A 20,395-nucleotide genomic window follows, 5' to 3' on the forward strand; every position below is an offset into this window, starting at 1 on the left:
TTTAAAACCATGAGTTCGACAAGATCCACATATGATTAAGTCAAGTTATATTAATTTCTTTAATGTGATTAATAAGTATATTAAATGTAACACCCCACACTCGATATGAGATACAATTCATGTTCATGTCATTTTGATGCAATTGACTCCCAAAATATATATATAATATATCAAAATTTATCGTACAATCTAACATCTCATGTGATATATACAGTAATTATATATATATATATAATATAATACCAAAATTTAGAATTTAACGAAAGAAAACGAAAATTTTTCGAATATGCACAAAATATACAAAACAATAACTTTTTTTACAAGTTTTACTCATCTGGCAGCGGTTCTATCTCTTTTTTTTCCTCTGAAAAATATCATGGTGAAATTTAATGAGATTCACCAACTCAATAAGTATTTCTATTCTTTCAACCCAAATAAGATTTCATGAAAAACACACAATATGAGACAAATGCAATAGTGATGTTTCAATGCAAAATTCATTTATTATTTTCACAACTTCACGTGTTTCTGATTAGATTTCTGAATTCTCTCAAATATCATATACAATCCTCAAATGTATATCCACACACTCTTGAAAGAACATAAATACACTGGAATATCAATCATAGTCTCAAAATATAACTACATAACCACATACACACGAGATCACATATACACTCAAAATGACATTTTTAAGATTTCATCACGCGATACCGTTTATGTCATTATCTAGGAGAGGCAAAATGGATCCCTCCATCGCATGGATCGTATATACACACAAATCTCATAATGGCCACAACAGGTACATTTGCTAGGTGACCCACACTCACAAACACATATTCACGTCTGGATTAGGTTTCACACTCTATCCATATACTAGTTCACCATGCCTGCTGAACTTCAGCCACATAAACACACTCCTCTCCTCGATTCAGACTAAACAAAAAGGGTATTCAGAGTCCATACCCTAATCACTCACATTCTCTCATTTCTTATTTCTTATTTATTTTACTTTCATTCTATTTTCTCTAAAATTTTATTTAACTAATCGCTTCACAACCATAATTATTTCTTTTTCTTTTTATTTTTATTTCTTTATTTTATTTTCTTTTTTAACTTTTCACTTAATTAAGAATTTCTTTTAATTTTAAATTCATTTCTCATCACTGTCCAAGAATTCCTAAGTCTTTGGATTTATTTTCTGGTTTCGTCTCCTCATAATTTTCAATAACTTAGGTTCACTACTTATAAGTTCGGGTTCTATTTTTCATTGAAAATTAAATCAGTATCAATTCAAATTTTAAAATACACATAAATTAATAAAATACATACAATTTCAAAATCTGAATCCATGTTCAGAATCAGAAATACTTATACTCCTGCGCAACAATCTTCTTGGATCCGCCTGGACGTCCTAATTTTCTGTACACGCACAACACAAATTAATTAATATAATTTAAGTACTAAACAAAACTAATTTAATCAAAATTACGAATTTCAATGACAACCCGTCAGATACCCAAAAATATCGAGATCTATACCTGAAGAAGGTCTTTCGGCTTCCCGTTCAGCAGATCGAATTTTCGTATTCAAGGAAGACTTTTCAACTTCTCGAACAGTGAATTGGAATCCCAAAAGGGTGAATCCGGTCTTTATTCCTGAGGAAGGCCCCTCGACTTCCACTAGTGGGTCGGTTTCCCACTCCCAAGGAAGGCTCCTCGGTTCCCGCACGGGTGGGTGACCCGGCCGAGCTCGCGCAGCCAGCTCGAGAACAACCAACACTCCGCCGTCGCTCAACAGCCATTAAAAACACACAAAAAAAGCTTTACCTTTTCGGCGTGGGGCGACTCAGCCTCGGTTTGGCTCCTGGTGGTTTCTTCTCTTGGCCACCCTGTGGCTCCCTAGCTTGCTTGAGATTTGAATGATGAATTTTCACACCTAAAAATCAATTAGTATAAAATAGAAAAGATTCAAGGAAATTAAGGGAAGAAAAGACAAAAAACGAAACCTTTTTAACCCTTCTCGCGTCGATCTCCATCATCGCACGGTGCCTCAGCCGTTTCCTTTTTCTCCTTCCTTTCGGCTCGGGTTCCACCGTTCTCCCGCCTCTGCCTCTCTCTTCTTCCCTTTTCTTCCCTTGTGGTGGCCGTTCTCGGCTCCCCCTTCTCTTTCCCGTTCAACCACACCTCTCTTCTTCTCTCTTCTCTTCCTTTTTTTCTCCTTTCCCTTCTTCTTTTTCGGCCTCCCTCTTCCTTTACTCTCCTTCTTTCTTCTTCTCTCTCTTCCCTCTCCAGCTCGGCCACTTTTTTTTTTCTCCTTCCTCTTCTCCTTCTCCGACCTCCCTATTCTTTTCCTCTCCTTCTTTCTTCCTCTCGGCTTCCCCCGTACGACAACCTTCTCCCTTTTCTCTCCCTGAGCGGTTCCTCTCTCCTTCTCCCTCTCTCTTTTTTGGCTACTCTCACAAATGAAGAGAAACCCTAAAATTTTTCGTTTTTATACCAATTTTTCCAACCGTTAGATCTCGCTAGGTTGATTTAGGCCGTCCGTTCTCCATTAAATCTCAGCCATTTGATCTTCTCAGATGGTTCGATCAGGACTGTCCGCTCTCGGTTTTCTTTTTGCCCCCTGCTATTTCTATTTATTTATATTGTTAACCCCCCCTCCCCTTATTCTTAGTTGTTTTCATTTAAATCCTTCAGTTTAAATAAACCTTCAAAATTAATAAAATCCTTTCATTTAAATTTCAATTCTAATTTATTAAATTTTTACATATTTTTTTATTTAATTTAGGAGTTGGATGTTACATTAAAAATTAGAATTCAATTATGTGTCCAAAATATAGGAACTATATTATATTTTTATTAAATTAATGAACTTTGATGTCAACCAAGTCCAAAATTCAAAAACTTAGCCGAAGTTTATCTAATAAAAACTATAGAATTTAGTTAAAAGATTTTTGCACATCGACATTATCAGTTTTAACCTGCATCATGTCAAAGCTGGCCATATGCTTATTCCACAGTGGTGATTTGGGGGGCTAATCTAGCAAAATCATAAATAAATTGATATAATCTGCATACTGCTACTTACACTGGTATGCTGATCAGGCAAAATCAGGTTTTTCTATCTTTCAACCTTCTACATTTTGATAAATAATTTAACAATACAAAGATGCCCATATGATATAATTGCAATGTGCAATACTTAAGAGATATATAAAATTATTTAGTTATGTATTCAGATATAATATTAAAGAATGTAAAATAAATATGTGTATGTGCGTGTGTGATGTCAATGCCATGTGAGGTAGCAAATTCTGAATGTAGCATTTCTAAAATGTGCAAAAGTCTGAGTAAAATTTGATGGGTTATAAGTGTGCTCTTAAATAAAATCTCAAGGTAAAAGAACACTCTTTTTTGTCTTTTAAAGGAAAAGTTGGATTTGGTCATGTAATTTCCAAAAGATGAATCTCCGAAACTTCTCTTGGATCATATTCCCAGCTTTGAACAAAGGATTTATGTTCTACTTTTTCAATTCTAAACTTAAAATGGTATCCAATATTTACATGTTGCTCTGCATGAACAATCAAAACAAAAGCAAGAAATTGAACAAACACCCACCAGTCAGTTTCTGATCAGGACCCCAGTTGGAGTTCTCCGAATTCAGCGAGCAATGCAGGGCCTCCAAACCCAACAAGAAATCGGGCTAACCCTTCCAGAAAAACAGCAGCCTGGTAATCGCTCATGGCGCCAATAATCTCCAAAATCACGCTCCTTCTCAACCTGTTTGCATCCAGAAAGACGCTCACCATCTCCTCCATCTCCACATTCATTGTCTCAGCAACCGCCATTTTCTTCCCCTCGCTCGCGACCCAATTGTTTACGACAGCGGCTACAAATTTTTCTTGCGCCTTCCTGATCCTATCAACCAGAGCAGGAACCATGAGTCTCAAGCCGCATTCTATTTGGTCGAGGCGGGTGATCAAGTGTCTTGATGGGTCGGTCCAAGGAGGCAGAGTTTCTTGGTTGGATCCATCAAGAAAGGACCTGAGAAGATTGGTGAAGAGATAAGGGTGGAGATCTCCGAGGAAGAGGAAGGGGGTAGCGTGGTTCCAAGAAGGGAAGAGAAGGTGAGGGATTGTGGGTGGGGAAGCGGCATGATCGAGGGAGTGGTAGTAAGAGAGAATGTGGTGGAGGAGAAGATCAGTGCGAGAGGAGAGGAGAGTGGGGGAAGAAGAAGAGAGGGAGTGGCGGAGGAGAGGGAGGAGTTTGTGGTTGAGAGTATGCAACCAGTCGGCGTAGTAGTCCTTGAATGGGAGTCTCACTTTTGATTTCTTCCGAGAGAAAATAGAGAAAGGGCTTGGCATCCTTGGAGGTTTCAAGATTGTTGCCACTGTTTTCTTGCCTGCGAACTACATTTACAGGTATGACAAGCCGGTATCTCTCTCAGGAGACAAGTACATGTATACGTATGAAACGTAATAACTAAATAGAGGATGGTAGGTGTTGGGGGCGTTGGACCACTTGTCATGGTTGAGGCCTGTTTTTTGTAAATAGGAACCTGTTTGGTAAAGATCCTTTCAAGTCCAACCATGAAGATGATTAACCTATGAATGAATATGATAAAAGGATAGATGGCAAGAATTTTCTTTTTTTTTTATTTTAGATTTAGAAAACGTTAATTGATTGTATCTACTTTAAACAAAGAAATCTAAATCAATATAGATTTATTTATTTATTTATTTTATAAAAAAAAATCCAAAAACATTTTGGAACGAACATAATTTAACAATTATTATAGGCATAATAAATAAAATAAAATAATAATTAATAAATTAAATATTATAAATTTATAATATATTCACGAGCACTGAGAATTGAAGTCATAAGACAAGAATTTAAAATTAATTAGAATAGGAGTTTACTAATAAACTGATTTAGTTTAATCAATTTTTAGTAAATTAATTATTTTTATTTGATTTATTTTAGTTTGAACTAATGGTGAGATCAAAATGTATTTGAATCACTCATTAAATTATATATTTTTTTGAATCCCATTGAATCATGATTAAAAATTTGACCAACTAAGTTTAATATTTTACAAGATTGTTACAAACTAAAAACTGGATTTACCATTTAAAAGAAACAACTGGTAGAAATTTATTCCGGAGAAAATAATTTCTTAAATAAAAGAAAATTACTTTTACATGAAGAAAATATCAATGTGGGTTATCCAAAAGAAAAGTGGCAAAAACGCCGCCGTATTTGTTGGGAGCTGTTTCAACGAGTGGTTGCTTTTTCCCACCGACAATAATGGTGGGTAAATCACGTTCGTATACGTCAAAAAGAAAAGATATGCCCGATTCAGAATTTGAAAACACACATTTGAAGAAGAGGATAATTTTAAGAAAAGAAAACCCAATAGAATCACCCAATAACTTTTGTAAAAAACTGTAAAAGAACACCAGTTGACGGTGTCATGTTTCACAAAAAAGTTTCTGAACTCTCCACCCTTCTCGCCTCTCCCTCCCTCGTCCTCTTTCTATGGCCTGCAAATCCACCATTTTCTTCTTCTGTTTCCTCTTGTTGGCACTCAAATCGGCATCTTCCCAACAGATCTCCACCATTGAATCAACCCAAACGGACTGCAACAACCGTTGGATCCACATCAGGAGCCTCCCTTCACGCTTCAATCTCGATCTCCTAGCAAGCTGCTCTCAATACCCTCTCTTGGACGATTTCTGCTCCCACCTCGCCAACCATGGCCTTGGCCCAAAGACCCACAACCGCTCTCATAGTTGGTACCGCACCGATCCGAACTTACTCGAGCTTCTCTTCCACCGAAGAATCCTCGAGTACCCATGTCTCACCCCCGACCCAAATCTCGCCGACGCCATTTACCTCCCTTACTATGCGTCACTTGATTCACTCAGGTACCTTTACGGCCCTGATGTCAACTCCAGCATGGAACATGGCCTCGACCTGTACCGTTTCTTGAAGCGAGACTCTCCTGAAATATGGTCTCGCCGGATGGGTCATGACCATTTCCTTCTTATGGCTAGACCCGCCTGGGATTTTTCCCAGCCGTTGACTAACGATCCTCCCATATGGGGCACCTCCTTTCTTGAATTGCCAGAGTTCTATAATGTCACTGCGCTGGTGCTTGAATCCAGAGTATGGCCATGGCAGGAACAGGCCGTGCCTTACCCGACTTCCTATCACCCCTCCAATCTGCCATTTTTCGAGTCATGGATTCAACGAGTCAGGAAGGCAAGGCGGAGCACTTTCATGCTCTTCGCCGGCGGTGGCGGAGTCTCTGCCACCCCCAACATCCGGCGGAGCATCAGAAACGAATGCCTCAACGCCACCAACCTGTCTCTAACGGATGCAGGGTACAGCAAGGTGTGCGAGATCGTTGACTGCTCAAATGGGATATGCGAGCTGGACCCTTTAAGGTACATGAAGCCGATGTTGCAGGCAAGCTTCTGTTTGCAGCCGCCAGGGGACACTCCGACGAGGCGGTCAACTTTTAATGGGATTCTTGCAGGGTGCATTCCGGTTTTCTTTGAAGAACAATCGGCAAAATCACAGTACGGATGGCATTTGCGTGAAGATGAGTACGGGCAATTCTCGGTCTCCATAGCGAAGGAAGATGTGGTGTTTAAGGGGGTAAAGATTTTGGATGTGTTGATGGCAATACCTAAGAGTGAAGTGAGGAGGATGAGGGAGAAGGTTATACAGTTGATACCAAGAATTATGTATAGGAGACATGGAAGTTCTATGGGTCTGAGGAGTAAGAAGGATGCCTTTGATATTGCAATTGAGGGTACTTTACACAGGATTAGGTCTAGATTACAAAATCTCTCTGCTCAATGACTCTTCTGCCATTTCTTCTTTTCTTCTTTCTTTCTTCATGTAAGTATGATTTAACTAGTATTTGCGATCGACACTGCAGGGTTAATAGAGAATGGGCCAAATCTGTATTTCATTAATATAATCAGCAAATTCAGTTTTGGTGTTCATTTAATGCCTTGAATTAAAATCGAGTTGCTGTGATTTATTGTTCTTGTGTGCCTTCCATTAAGATCAAACCATGAACTAGTTCCCGTTTCGGTACTGAAAACTATACTGCTCTTACAAATTAATTTATTTTTGTTTTATTACAACTAAGTCCCTGTAAATTTTAACTGCTACGTAAATATCAACTTCTTTAAGGAATAAAAAGAATCATAAAAAATATTTAATGATTTAAAATGTTGATTTTAAAAGAAAATAAAAGATTATAAAACTAATTTATTCAACAAAAACAAATAGCAGTTAATCAAAACCGAATCAGTATAGCTTCAGAATGTTAGACCATCCATTGATTTTCGCTTATTCGGAGATCCTGTTTAGAATTCAGGAGGCAATGTTCTGGGTGACAGGAAGGCCAAGCAAAGCTGCAACAGCAAGATTACTTAACCCCAGCTTTGGTTTGAGCAGACTTAACTTATCAACTGCACATTATGGTGACTCAAAATTCAGGAAAATTTGAAACAATGGCAGTATAAGAGTCAAGGTAAAAGGAATATAACTATTTGTAGTGCAACTAATACAACTTTAACAAAATGCAATTTGAAGATGCTGATGAAGATCAAGGAGCTGGGATCAGCACCACATTCGAAACTTGAATGCGATAATTTGAGAACTGCTCTCATATCAATATCTCTTCTCTTCCATGCCAGGACTTGAATTGGCAGGTGAATTAATGTTTCATCCCCATCTAAGGATGGCAGAACCCCAAGTTAGACCAGCACCAAAACCTGCTGTTGCAATAGTATGCCCTCGCTTCACCTTCCCGCTTCGAACAGCTTCATCCAATGCCAATGGAATGGATGCTGCACTTGTGTTACCATAGTTTGCCAAATTCGAAATGACCCGTTCTGATGGGACTTGTAAGCGTGTTGCAACTGCATCAATGATCCTCTGGTTGGCCTGCATTTGTCAATTTTCTGTATCATTGTCTGAACAATATTTCTGTTGGCACTGCATCACCATCATCCACTTAAAAACACTTTAATGGGTAAGCTTACCTTAATTGGCACCCATTCTCATATTAAGATTTATTCTCAGGCACCAAAAAATTTTACTACCTGCCCAACATGATAATTTACTTATAATTTTAGAACTTAAATTTTACTTGGCTAAGTTACCTGAATAATGCATTCTTCTTAAGTTGGTTATAAAAAGTCATGTTTATAAATGTTAAACCCAACAAACACCTAATGTTCATTTTACGCGAGCATACTGGTGCAAAAAGGTCTGCACTTACTGGTTTGCGCATTTAGTATCTGCTTTTTCTTTGTACCAATCTCAAAGGTCAAGACAAAGTCCCATATAAATTAGACATAAGAACAGAATAACAACGGGGACAATAATGATAATGCAAGAAGAGCATTTATTTGATCAACCAGCCTCTGGACTATTTTGTTTCTTCTTTGGTCTCCTTTTGCTCTCCCAAAGGGAAAACTCTAGTCTGAACCCACAATAGAAGGCTCAGGAGGGAGGATAGTTACTACCAAGGCAGACTCGGTCAGGTACCTAACTTCCGAACTTAGAGACTAGATGTAACATTAAGATCAAAATCTACTATCTCACTTATTATCTTTGTTATTCTATATTCCATACCTGATGGAGCAGAAGCCAATCAATGCTGGATGAAGTGAGACCAGCTTTTTCTAGGGCACACTCAATTGATTGAGGCACACATCGCACAGCAAAACGGAAGACTTCTTTTCCATTCATTTGAATGCAGGAATACGAGGACTGCACTGGTGGGAAGTCTAAAACTGAACCATTGCAACCCAATGAATCCTCTGGTTCATTTTCTCTCAAAGGGGCATTTAGATGCCTGCAACAGGAGTGATAGGTTGGTCCCGTTTCTCAAAGAAAGTAAGGTAAATTTTAATGATAACATTATCAAATGCAAATAAAGCATGTACCTCCGACCATCACCATCACTATGCAAGTCAAAACTGAACAAACCATCCTCCTCAAGGTCACAGGCCTGGAGCCATGGCATTTCCAGGAACACAAAAGAAACAAGAACAGTAAATTGGACAGAAGAGAGATAGAGAAGAGAATTCAGTCTTCCTTCAACCACCGAATTAGTAAACTCATAAAATGTCAACAACATCAACCATGGTTTTGGAAACTACATAATAATCAAGAAATAAACTAGTATCATATTAAACTAAAACCAGCAAGAGGAAACTGAGATGAGAGATTCTCAAACAAGAAGATAGTTTGTTTTTCCAAGATCAGATGCCCTAACCTAAGTAAGAATTTGCAAGCAAGTAGGTGTAACACCATGGGTCTGCCCCAAAAGTGTGTGTAATTGGTGCTCATATGATCATTAGGCTACAAATATATATCACTACTTCTCCTTAGGTACGACAATGTTGGATGCGGGGTGTCACAAAGTCCCCTAACTGAAAGACCTGCATTCACACAAGTTACAAATAATAAACCATACACATTGAACCCGGATAAAACTTCAAAGACCAGAAAGGACCTACCATGTGCACAAGTAAAAATCACATCCAACATGGTGGCCGACTTGAGTTGGTTTTCACATTATATCTCCCCACCCACAAGTGTTAATGATAGTGCTCTTGGATCATTAATGATAGTGCACTTTAAAAACTACATGCTTGGGATTTGGGGAGAGTGCTACGTTCGATATTCTTGTGGAGCTTTCTTTTTAAGTAAGATTAGCTGCGCAAATAACATTATGTGCCTAGTAGAGCCACCCCACATCTTTAATTGAAGAAGAAAAGGCAGAAAATTATCAACAAAGCAAGGACTTGTTTTTCTTGTGCTTTACTGGCCATGCTTAGGAGAAACAAGTCAGTTCAGCCATGCACAATGGAGTTCTTTCATGCGTCACTAACTATATAACTAACTTCAAGTGGGGATGGGACATATATAATAATTTTGTACCTGTTGTTCCTCTCCTTCAGCCCCCCAACCAACCAAATAAAGAAAGCAAATATTAAAAGTTTAGTACATTGTGAACATATTTTTTCTTATAAACTAACAACCACTTTTGAAATAGTAATATTATGGATCCTACTTAGGATCTTGTTATGAGATTTTTTATGAACAGTATAGACTCATTAAGAGAGAACCCAAAGAACCTTGAAGACAAATTTTTGGCATATCTTATGCAGATTGCTATTCTGCTTTTATACATGAAATCAGAACCACTTCTAAGAATAATAACTTCCTATCTCTACATCCTAGAAACTACCTTCACACTGTCAATGTTTAAAGTCAACTCTTCAGATAAAACATGTGCATACATAGGCATAGATTAACCACTCAAAGCTAGGAAATTGGACTACAACAAAATTAGATAAAACATATAGCCTAATTCAAGAAAAAGCAAATAGAATTGCATCACTCAGTGAAAGAAGATAACAAAATACCATTACCTGAACTACTACAGCACCAGCAGCATCCCCAAAGAGAATGCAGGTCCCTCTATCCGTCCAGTCAACGAAACGAGAAAGTGCATCGGCCCCAATCACTAAAACATTGTGAAATCCACCTCCTGTAATGGGAAAAGATAGATATTTATATATCCCAGGATAACCACTCCTGAAATTTCATTACCGCAGTGCAAATGAATTTGTTACCCCTAATGTGACAAGCAGCTGAGACAAGACCCAAGACAAATCCGCTACATGCAGCTGTAATATCATAGGCCAGAGGATTTTTTGTGCATCCAAGTGCCTTTTGGATCTGATGAATTACCAGAAAGGCATAAAAGTATAAGCACCAAGTAAAAAAGTGTCAAATTGGTCATAACAAGAAAATAATTGTAACGGCCCCGGAAATTAAAAGCAAACGTATATATAAAAATTTTAAGTGCGGAAGCGAAATAAAATATTATGATTAACATCCCTTACACAATAAGCAAAACGTATTAACGTATGAAAAAATAAGCTAACTAAAGTAAATAGTAGAAATGAATACTATAAGGAATATTATAAAATCTTTAGGCATCTACTCGCCGTCTTCCTGCAGAACGGACTCGGGAACCTAATCCTCCTGATCTGAAATGGTTAAATAAAGAATGAGCTACAGTAGCCCAGTAAAGATGTCACATTATCTCACTGTCACAGAAATAAAGGTTGGTAGAAAACAAAAACGACCAATGGAGCATAATTTATAACAAATTCATTTATCAATAATAAAACCATTTACTGTCCACTTATCTCGGTGAGATTCATGAAAACAACTTATGAAAACAATAACATTATAATATCATGAAATCATACGCACTCTGTAACATAACACATGTCATACTTTTAATATTTTAATCATCAGGCAACAAATTTCTTCTTTTACCAGCCTACCAGTATCCATGGGAATCCATAGGGGTCCCCGCTACACGCGAACCATTCACCTTAATAACTTAACTTCAGGGCCGTCCCCATACCCCGTCCGAATGGGCGCCAAGACCATAAACCTCAATACCCCGTCCGGTATGAGGGTGAAGCGGACCGTCCTCATACCCCGTCCGGTACGAGCGTTAAAACATTTAAAGTCTCCATATCTCGTCTGGTATGAGAGACAACGTTCCCGGTAGGGTTCCCTATGGATCCGGTCCGTCCATCATCTCCTAGAATATTTAGTGAGGCTGTCGACTTATCCATTTATCAACTCACAAACATTTTCTATTTTTCCTTAGTTTTTTGTTCCTCACATAATCATGAATATTTAAACCAGTAACGAGCATCCAACAGAGCAGGCATATCATTTGAAACTGAGTCGTCCGATCACGATTAAATTGGGAATGAATCTGGGTCGTCCATCGCAATGCGATCTGAGCCGTCCGTGCGTGATTCAATCTGGGTCGTCCGCACGCGTGAAATCTGAGCCGTCCGCACGCGCTTCTGATCTGGGCCGTCCGTGCGCACGGGAACGGATCTCACTGTCCGATCGCGCGCACGCAGATCGTCCACGTGACTCCGTTCCGCGTGGCCTCCCGCGTCAGCGTCTCTACCACGTGGCGTGTCCTGATTGGTCGGGACTGCTGACCGAGCTGCTGACGTAGTGCAATTTTTCTAAATTGCGTTTTGACCCCCGGTTTTTGATTTTCTTTTCAAAAACACCTCCAAAATCCGAATTTTCACCTCTTTTTCCCAAAATTGTTTTTAATTAAATCCCAAAAATAATGTTACCCTTTTTTATCATTATTATAATTTTTATTTCTATTTAATTAAATTAAACTAAATTTAAAACTATATAATTATTACATAATAAATCAATTAAAATAAAATAAAATAAATAAAATAATAAAAATAATAATTCCAATAATAATAATAATAAAAGAATTAGGGTGTTACAATAATGGTGAAGAGATTTGCTGAAAACTTGCCACGAGTTTTATCATTCACCATCCAGTGTCCTAGAATTCTGAACTTGATGATAATCCATTTGAAAAACTCAAATTACAGAATATAAGGATATAAAATGCAAAGAAGTTCACCTGACATGCTTTGTAATTAGTGAAAACTTAAGCATTTATCACATACCCAGAGAATAATGAACCTTATTATAATGTGTTTCAGCATACATAAGCAAATATGTTACCAAATTGATGAAAAAGATTCCTAACAAGATGCTGCAGATTATTATGAAGGTTTAACTTTGGTATATGATAGAAACAGAATGCTGTGCGAAATGCCATCAAAGAAAAAGAAATGAAACTAAGAAGCCTACTCATATGATCTACAGATAGAAGGTCACCCCTAGAGGTCATAATCCATTGTATACATGTGCTTGTGTGTGTGTCCGCGTGTGCATTAACTTTTGCACATACAAGAGGCATCCCAGTTTTGTCTAATATACTAATTACTCCAATGAACTAGCTAATCCTTTAAAAAAAAGGCCAACTATTTCAACATTGACACTAGCTAAATTTAGGTCTTCCAACACACTGGGACTGACAATATCAGTGGAATGAATTGGGCTTTATAGAAATCATGCGCGTCACTCAACCTCAAGTGTAAAAGCTGCTCTATTTCATCTCTCCACTTCAGTCAACTATAGCATACATATTAACCAAAAGGTCTAACCTGAGGGGCGCTGCCAAAAATATCCTCTGGAGTAGATGTACACATCAAGACTAGGTCAATATCGGCAGGATCTACCTCAGCCATTTTAAGAGCTTTCGTTGCTGCCTCTACTGCTAGACCTGTCAAGTTATCTTTGCCTGTATGATCAAGTACCAAATAGAAGTCGGTCAACTGTTTATGATATAAGGGGGGGGAATGCATTCAAAAATCCCATCAGTTGTAACCATGTTATTGATAACAAGACTGCATATTATTTGTTTGGCATTGGCCAAAGAGCCATATCTCAGACATTCTAAACTAAAAATCATCCAAGTCCAATATTACTCAACAACCATCAACAGACGCAAGAAATGTCCACACATGGTCTATGATCCAACCTCTACGTGCAAAAAACAAAAAGCTCAATTACAAAAATGGATAAACTTTGAACAAAACCAAAGAATAGTCAGGCATGGATTTATCAAGCTAAGTTATTTTTAAAAGCCTAAATTTTTAACCTGGAAATCAAGAATCTGAGCTACTAACTGCAAAGAGTAATCTTTGTTATTCATGATCATGACCATGCCTAGCTAACAGCCTAACACTACAAGCAAGAGTATGATGTGACCTGAAAGAACACGTCGATTGTGAATCCCGGTGCGAACGGATATCCACTCATCAGAAGTATCAACCATCTTTGCTAGATCATCATTTGAAACCTGGAGAGTTGGCACTGCTGAACCACACCCAATCAACTTGCAGCCTTTGCTCAAAAGCCTATACCATTTTTTTTCCAAAAAAAAAAAGAAAGTGAAAATAGGTAGAAGAGGCAAAAGATAACCTGCTGGAGGAAAATCTCATTTCAGTTCAGAAGACGATTTTGGATATGAGCAATAGGATATCTTATATAACGAATTTCTACTTAAGTATTTCTACTACTAACATCAATAATAAACTACAAATAATCTGAACTTATAATGCAATTATAAATTACAATTTCTGCTATTTGATATATCTAGGAATCACTAGGAATGAAAGAGATCCAAACATGCTCTTCGCTACAGTAATAAAGCTTCACAGAAGAACTCAGAGCTGTCAATGAAATCAAAATAATGAAGGGAAATTTCTAATAAGTCGATGAATTATTCAACAAGAGAAGCGAGCACATTGTTAACAGTATGATTATTAAGCACTGGAAAAACTCTTCCATTCAGTATAAATAAAATATTTTTGAAGGATTCCAAGCTTATATCAAAGAACTTTGCAAAAAAGCTAATAACAGAAAAGGACCAAACTTTCCATTGAAAAGAAAGCTTAAAGCCCAATTAAGGCTTCTGTCATCAAACCTCTACCTGATAAATATATATAGTTTAATCCTCCACCTGTGCAATCTAAATACAAACTGTGAAAATAGCCACCTAACAACCAGAAAATTCAGCTTTTTCATGTTCCTTGCCAACAAAAATGATGTCAACTCTCATACATATCAAAAGATAAAAATAAAAAGAAACCAAGTAAAACAGACTTGAATTATTTCATCCATACAATCGCTGCCATTTGTATTGTTGCCTAACCTTTCTTGTTTCTTCCATACAATCTTGTATCTAGTCTGACAATCAACACCATATATATACAGGAAAATCCCTCAAAACAGTGACATGAAATCTTCCCTCCATTACACTAGTCCATCCAGAAAAGGTTTCATGGACATGCTTGCAGAACTATTTATCCGAAGATTGCTTAGCTAGGACATAGTAAATGGAGTTTCTCTCACAAGCAGAAGCCAACTAGAAACTGCGTATCTCAGGTTCAGTCCAAAGTAAATATGCTTGCATCTAAAAGAATTCAAAGATAAAGAGCAACCGGCACATGTCCTAAAGGGTTTAAAATATATAGCTTTCTAGAGATGTAAAGTAAAATGCTCTTAATTACACCTCTAAAACAGCCTTTGTATCACTTTTATTGAAAGGACTTCATCAAACAATAATAAGTCAGCTAATCGCCATTCAGATCCAGGGTCAGCAAATCTAATGATTGCTTACTGAAATCAAAATTTTATTGTTCAACTACAAATTCAAACACCCTTTGTCTCTAGCCCCGAAAATGTAGGTTGAGCTGGACACAAAAATCATTATTAGCATAGAAAAAAAAAAAAAAGAACAGCTGCCATCCCAGGCAAAAGCAAACAACTAATTCAAACATGAGATGTCTTGCGCATAAACTTCTTCCTTAAAACAGCTAAAATTCTCTTCCATGACTTTGCTTTAGTGATGCAAAAAACAAAATGATATAATTGGAGTGTTTTTGCTATTTAAGGAATATTTTCAAAATAAATGTAACTTTGAAGAATGTTTTTTTAACCGTCTCTTCAACTCTTCCGTCCTTTATTTCCCAGGCCTGAGGTAGCCTTTTGTACCGTTGATCAACTTCGAACTTTAAACTACATCATTTCTCATCCAAGAATTTATTGACCAAAAACTCTATGAATCATCATAATAAAGTTCAAAAACTTGACGAGAGCAATGATACCAATAAACATAGACGCATAATTTCCACTTCATTCCACTAAAGAAACACAGACCGTTGACCAGAAAGGTATCCGATCAAAAAGAAAATGATTTTACTTCAAAGGCCTAATAAAATCTGAAGTCTGAGTCAATTTGATACATACTAACGGAGCAGCAGACACTAACCGCAGTTGCATTAAGGAGACAATACGCATCAAAAGCAGCAAAGAAGCGCCAAATTTACGAAGAAAATAAAGGATCAGAGATAAAAGTTACCTGGGTACTCGAGATTCGGAGCGGGAAGCATGCCTTTCTGCCCCGTCAATAGCGCTCGAGCATAATACCCGCTTGAAGATTACCGGATAGGAGCAAAAGCCAGATCGTGAAATGCCAAACGGGGCCTGAATCCTGCTCCTCAGGCCTGGAAATGGCGGTGTGAACAACCCAGATGCATTGGCCATTTACAGACTCAAGGACCACACACTCTATACCAGATGAAGGGATACAGATGCAGAAATCGAAAATGAAAATATAGAGATTTGACGAGAGAGAAAAGCGAAGATCTTTTCAGCTCATATTTCAGTAAGAGAAGGGCAATGAAAAGCGTATGTAGAGACAATGAGAGAAAATCAAATGAGGAAGTAAACAAAGAAAAAAATAAATTAAAAAATGAAACAAGCAGATTTAACTGCGAGAGGAACACGAATTTCCGTTTTTTCCATGTAATTTTATTTTCAAGCTTAGCTTTGGAGGGTCCGAAAAGAGAAGAGTGGGCGATTTTGCCAACTCCATTATGAACCTTCACCCTCTCTCTCTAAGCTTAGTCATGTTTTGCTTCCCCTTTCCCAAGATTTGATGCTTCCGTGCGTTTCCACCAGGTGGCGTGGTGGTTGGGGACAACCAATCCTTGCTCAGCACGTCATCTTCCTTGTGATTACGTGGCTAATTCTCATTGGGTAAAATCTGAGAGTTCAGTGGGTCGGATGTAGACGATATTAATTTGAATATTCTCGCCTTGCGTTCTCATTGTTTATATTGTATCGTTTTCTCCTAAGTCCGTCCCTCAAAAAGTTTTGTTAGAAGTTTGTTTAGCTACTATACTTTGTATTATAAAATTTCTTCCTTTTTATATTTTTGGAATTTGTTTTACCATTTAAGAAAACACTAAAATTGGAAACTATGATATGATTTATTTCCCTTTCTTGTATTTTCATGTTTGATATCTTTCCTCTTTTTGAAACAACAGATAAAATACTATAATTAATATAAAACCTGTTAACATAGAAATATATTTTTCTTGTAATTTTCAAGCTTGAACTTCATAAAATTGTTTAATTAAGTTTTTTGAAATTCTCATATCTTCACTACAAATCTTTTAAAAAATATATATTTATTTTGCAAAGTTAATGTCATCCTAACACTAACACAAGCTCAACAAGCTTATTACAATGATATATTAATTTTTTGTTAACTATGAAAATTAATCTTTAGGTTCAATACTTATTTATTTTATTTTTTAGATTGCATATTGTACTAAAAATGTCAAATATATATAACAGATTTTTTTATAAGCATAAATGTTATTTATTTCAATACAAGACTTGTTACATAATGAATAATTACATAACCAAGTAGTTACATGATGAATAATAACTTGTTAATTTTCATTTTAAAAAACATTGCTTGTTTTCTTCAAAATGTTTTCTCCATTCTCTAGCTATAGTCATATTAAGCACTCCATGTAATGTAAACATTTTATTTTGTCCTCATAGTGATAATATATAAATCTTTTAGGTCGAACAAATCATATTCAGCATAACTTCTGAATCAATTCACAAAATATCAAAGAAATTAACATCTCAATGTCACCTACAAAATATTGAGGTATATCAAGCGTGCGCGTGGACATGGTTTATTTTATCGAAATTCTTCTGAATTGCACCTTAATGCTTACGGTAATTAGGGGGCTTGCCAAGATATCCAAAGTTTTGTTACAAAATATTATGTTTTTTGGGTATTTCTTTAATCTCTTGGAAATTAAAGAAAAAGAAACAACACATTGTTTTTCATTTTGCAAGTGAGGTTGAATATAGAACAATAGTTAGTATCTGTTGTAAACTAATCTTGGTATGATATACCTTCAATTATTTAAGAGTTGAACATGTACAAGCGGTTATCATATGTTATGATAATAAAGTTACAACGCATCTTGATATCAATCTTGTATTTCATAAAATAACAAGCCACATCAAATTCAATTGTCATTTAATGTAATGTTAATAGTGAACAAATAGCATATTTTTTTATTAGACCACTTTTAAACAGGCTTTTAACTCTCATGTGACCAATATGGGAGTAGAAAAAATCTATCCTCCATTTTGTGAGGGACATCAAAACATGTTTTACTTAAACCTGCAGGTTAAACGAGTTGTGTGACTCGAGAGGGATTTGCATATGTTGTGTATATATATGTGTATATATACATTCCTTATACTTAAAAGGAAAAATGATGTTTTTTGTATAATATGTGATTTTGCCCCTTTTTTACCTTAGGTATATAGGCTTTGTGAAAAAAAAAAATTGCAACAAGCATCAAGAAATTAAAAAAAAAACGATATTAGGGTTTCTCAAACTCTCCATCTCACCCGTGTGTTTTTCTTTGTCTCTTTCTTGATTCTCCGATTTTTTCTTTCTGATTCTTGAAGATTTATTTTCTTCTATCATTCTATACAAGATTTGCTAATTAGTATTTAAAAATATTATACTAATTCTAAATAGAAAAATAAATTTCTTCAAGCATCTTTGCTTTGGGAGATAATATTACAAGATTCTCTTATATTTTTATATTCATATCAAATTCATGCATGATTTTTTAATAAAAGAAATTAGCCTTATACATTTTATATTGTATTAAATAACATCGCGTGATTGTTTTCTTTTTTCTAAAAAAAGTATTTTATGTAATTATATATTAACTTTAATAGAATATTCTTTTGATAAATACTATATATGTTGTTTTCTAAACATAATTTTTAAGTCAAGAAAAAGTAAGATAATTTTGCAGTGAACAACAAATGAATGCAAAAACCTTAGGAAGATCATAACTAAATTCAACTTTTTAAAATTTAAAAACAAGATTTGACAAATGTAGAGACCTAAAATTTAATAAATATGGAAATATTGAATCAATAAAATAGTAGTGGGAGCAATTTAGAGTTTAAGATTTACATTTCTTACACAATAATTCGGGATGTCCAATAGGGTTATGAAAATGTCTCTTCAAGAAAGTTCTTAATAACGGAATAAGTAAATAAAAGTAAATACAACTAAAATTTCTACGGAGTTAACCTCCGCTGGACAGCTCTGATGAGATGCAAGAGGCACCTTTTATTCACAACTTTTTTGTTGCTCAGGATCTGACTCTTGGTCTTCCTAATCTGAAATTGTTAAATAAGGAGAATGAGATATACTAATCTAGTAAGAATATCACGCTTAACACCGATACAGAAAACTAAAGATTAGTAAAACTCGTAAAACAACCAATAAAACCATTATTTCTTTTTAAATAAATTCATTAAATATAAAAAATAAACTATTATTTTTGTACTTACCGTTATGAGTTTCCAAAACCAACCTATGAAGACAATAAACAGGATAACATTTTATTTCACATTTAAATAAACAATAACAGTAACTTACATTCTTACTCGCTTACCAGTACATCTTGGGGTCCATAGGGATCCCTCCTACGCGTGGACTTAATATCCAATTTATTAATTAACTGGTCGTCCTCATATATTATCCGGTAATAAACGCCAAATATACTACCACCTCGATACCTCTTCCGGTATGAGAGTGATCTATACTTCCCAACCCCTTTCCAGTAAGGGACTCTCAGCCTTATTCGACTGAGATAATATTTACGGTAGGATTTTTCTTAAGCACCGGGTCCATACACCCTTTTTCAAGATACTCGATGAGCCCTTTTTATATGCATGTTTACATCATTCATCAGCCACCAATTATAAACTATAATCTCATTTCATGATTACTGAAGAAATAGAACGATAAATTAATAAACTATATAGTTCAATATTGAATATTTAGAGAGAGCATAATCAAAACAGTTATTTCAAAACTAATTAACTAATAAGGATAAACAGTTAAGTAAATTAATAAACGAGAATACAAACAAACCTATGAATTAAAAAGTATGTGGTAAGCAAATAATAACAGTCTATTAATAATTGAACAACATAGATAAAATAGACAATTCCGTACTAACCAGTTACTGACTCCACTAGTAATTTGTAATTAATTTTAAAATTGTTTAATTTTTACAAAACACACCATTATTAGCATTAGACTTTAACTTATCATAACAGAGAAAAATGGTGAGGGATTGTTACCCTGGATTGGTGTTCGAAACATCATTCTTCTCACTGCGCCTCTTGGCGGATTCCGAATTTTTTGGATTTTTTTTTGCAAAAATCAAAAACACACATCACGTATCCCAAAATACTCTAAAAAGGCTAAAATGAGTATTTTTAAACTTTTTCAGCCGGTTTAAGGTTCCAGCATAGCGACGTTTCCTCTCAGTCTGGCTGTTTTCGACCGATTTTGGTTAATTTTGACCAGTTTTATATGGAAACCTATGAAAAACAAGGTTAAGGAGCCTCTGTCAGCCGGAAAAAGGAAAAGCCGAGACCCTACTAGTAGAAGAATTTTTCGATGCGGTGGCTCCGTTGTTCCTCCTTTGCGGTCGGGGTTTCTTTTCGGCTAA

At 36.0% G+C, this 20,395-nt stretch overlaps 3 protein-coding genes and 1 long non-coding RNA gene across 5 annotated transcripts; 1 reads left to right on the forward strand and 3 right to left on the reverse strand.

Annotated features, from left to right (window-relative positions):
• Positions 1–1,242: 1,242 nt before the first annotated feature.
• Positions 1,243–2,653, reverse strand: LOC110817548 (uncharacterized). 2 transcript variants are annotated; one of them, XR_002540209.2, is made up of 3 exons: positions 2,009–2,611; positions 1,542–1,938; positions 1,243–1,422 (listed from the first exon to the last, which is right to left on the reverse strand). It is a non-coding gene; the product is annotated as an uncharacterized LOC110817548 (long non-coding RNA). The 2 variants fall into 2 exon arrangements; XR_002540208.2 differs by having other exon boundaries at positions 1,542–2,653.
• A 27-nt stretch (positions 2,654–2,680) lies between these two features.
• Positions 2,681–4,537, reverse strand: INP1 (transcription factor). Its single transcript, XM_022046188.2, has one exon. The coding sequence runs from the start codon at positions 4,364–4,366 to the stop codon at positions 3,635–3,637; it is 732 nt and encodes a 243-aa protein (XP_021901880.1). The 5' UTR covers positions 4,367–4,537; the 3' UTR covers positions 2,681–3,634.
• Positions 4,538–5,411: 874 nt separating this feature from the next.
• On the forward strand, positions 5,412–7,021 carry LOC110817606 (Exostosin family protein). The gene has a single exon (XM_022046225.2). It carries the CDS (start codon positions 5,544–5,546, stop codon positions 6,873–6,875), a length of 1,332 nt encoding a protein of 443 aa, XP_021901917.2. The 5' UTR covers positions 5,412–5,543; the 3' UTR covers positions 6,876–7,021.
• Positions 7,022–7,337: 316 nt separating this feature from the next.
• On the reverse strand, positions 7,338–16,345 carry LOC110817607 (3-ketoacyl-acyl carrier protein synthase III). The gene is made up of 8 exons (XM_022046226.2): positions 15,889–16,345; positions 13,734–13,882; positions 13,127–13,263; positions 10,679–10,784; positions 10,475–10,593; positions 8,981–9,045; positions 8,667–8,889; positions 7,338–7,973 (listed from the first exon to the last, which is right to left on the reverse strand). Exons 1-8 carry the CDS (start codon positions 16,071–16,073, stop codon positions 7,752–7,754), a joined length of 1,206 nt encoding a protein of 401 aa, XP_021901918.1. The 5' UTR covers positions 16,074–16,345; the 3' UTR covers positions 7,338–7,751.
• Between the last annotated feature and the right edge of the window lie 4,050 nt (positions 16,346–20,395).

Source organism: Carica papaya, chromosome 4 (genome assembly GCF_054855325.1).
Source record: "Carica papaya isolate Zhongbai chromosome 4, ASM5485532v1, whole genome shotgun sequence".
Taxonomy (NCBI): Eukaryota; Viridiplantae; Streptophyta; class Magnoliopsida; order Brassicales; family Caricaceae; genus Carica; species Carica papaya.

Coding starts and splice junctions, on each gene's coding strand:
- INP1 (XM_022046188.2), bottom strand. CDS start 4,366: ATGCCAAGCCCTTTCTCTATTTTCTCTCGGAAGAAATCAAAAGTGAGA.
- LOC110817607 (XM_022046226.2), bottom strand. CDS start 16,073: ATGGCCAATGCATCTGGGTTGTTCACACCGCCATTTCCAGGCCTGAGG. Junction 8,890..8,980: donor AGTGATGGTGATGGTCGGAG/GTACATGCTTTA, acceptor CTCCTGTTGCAG/GCATCTAAATGCCCCTTTGA. Junction 7,974..8,666: donor ATTGGCTTCTGCTCCATCAG/GTATGGAATATA, acceptor TGACAAATGCAG/GCCAACCAGAGGATCATTGA.
- LOC110817606 (XM_022046225.2), top strand. CDS start 5,544: ATGGCCTGCAAATCCACCATTTTCTTCTTCTGTTTCCTCTTGTTGGCA.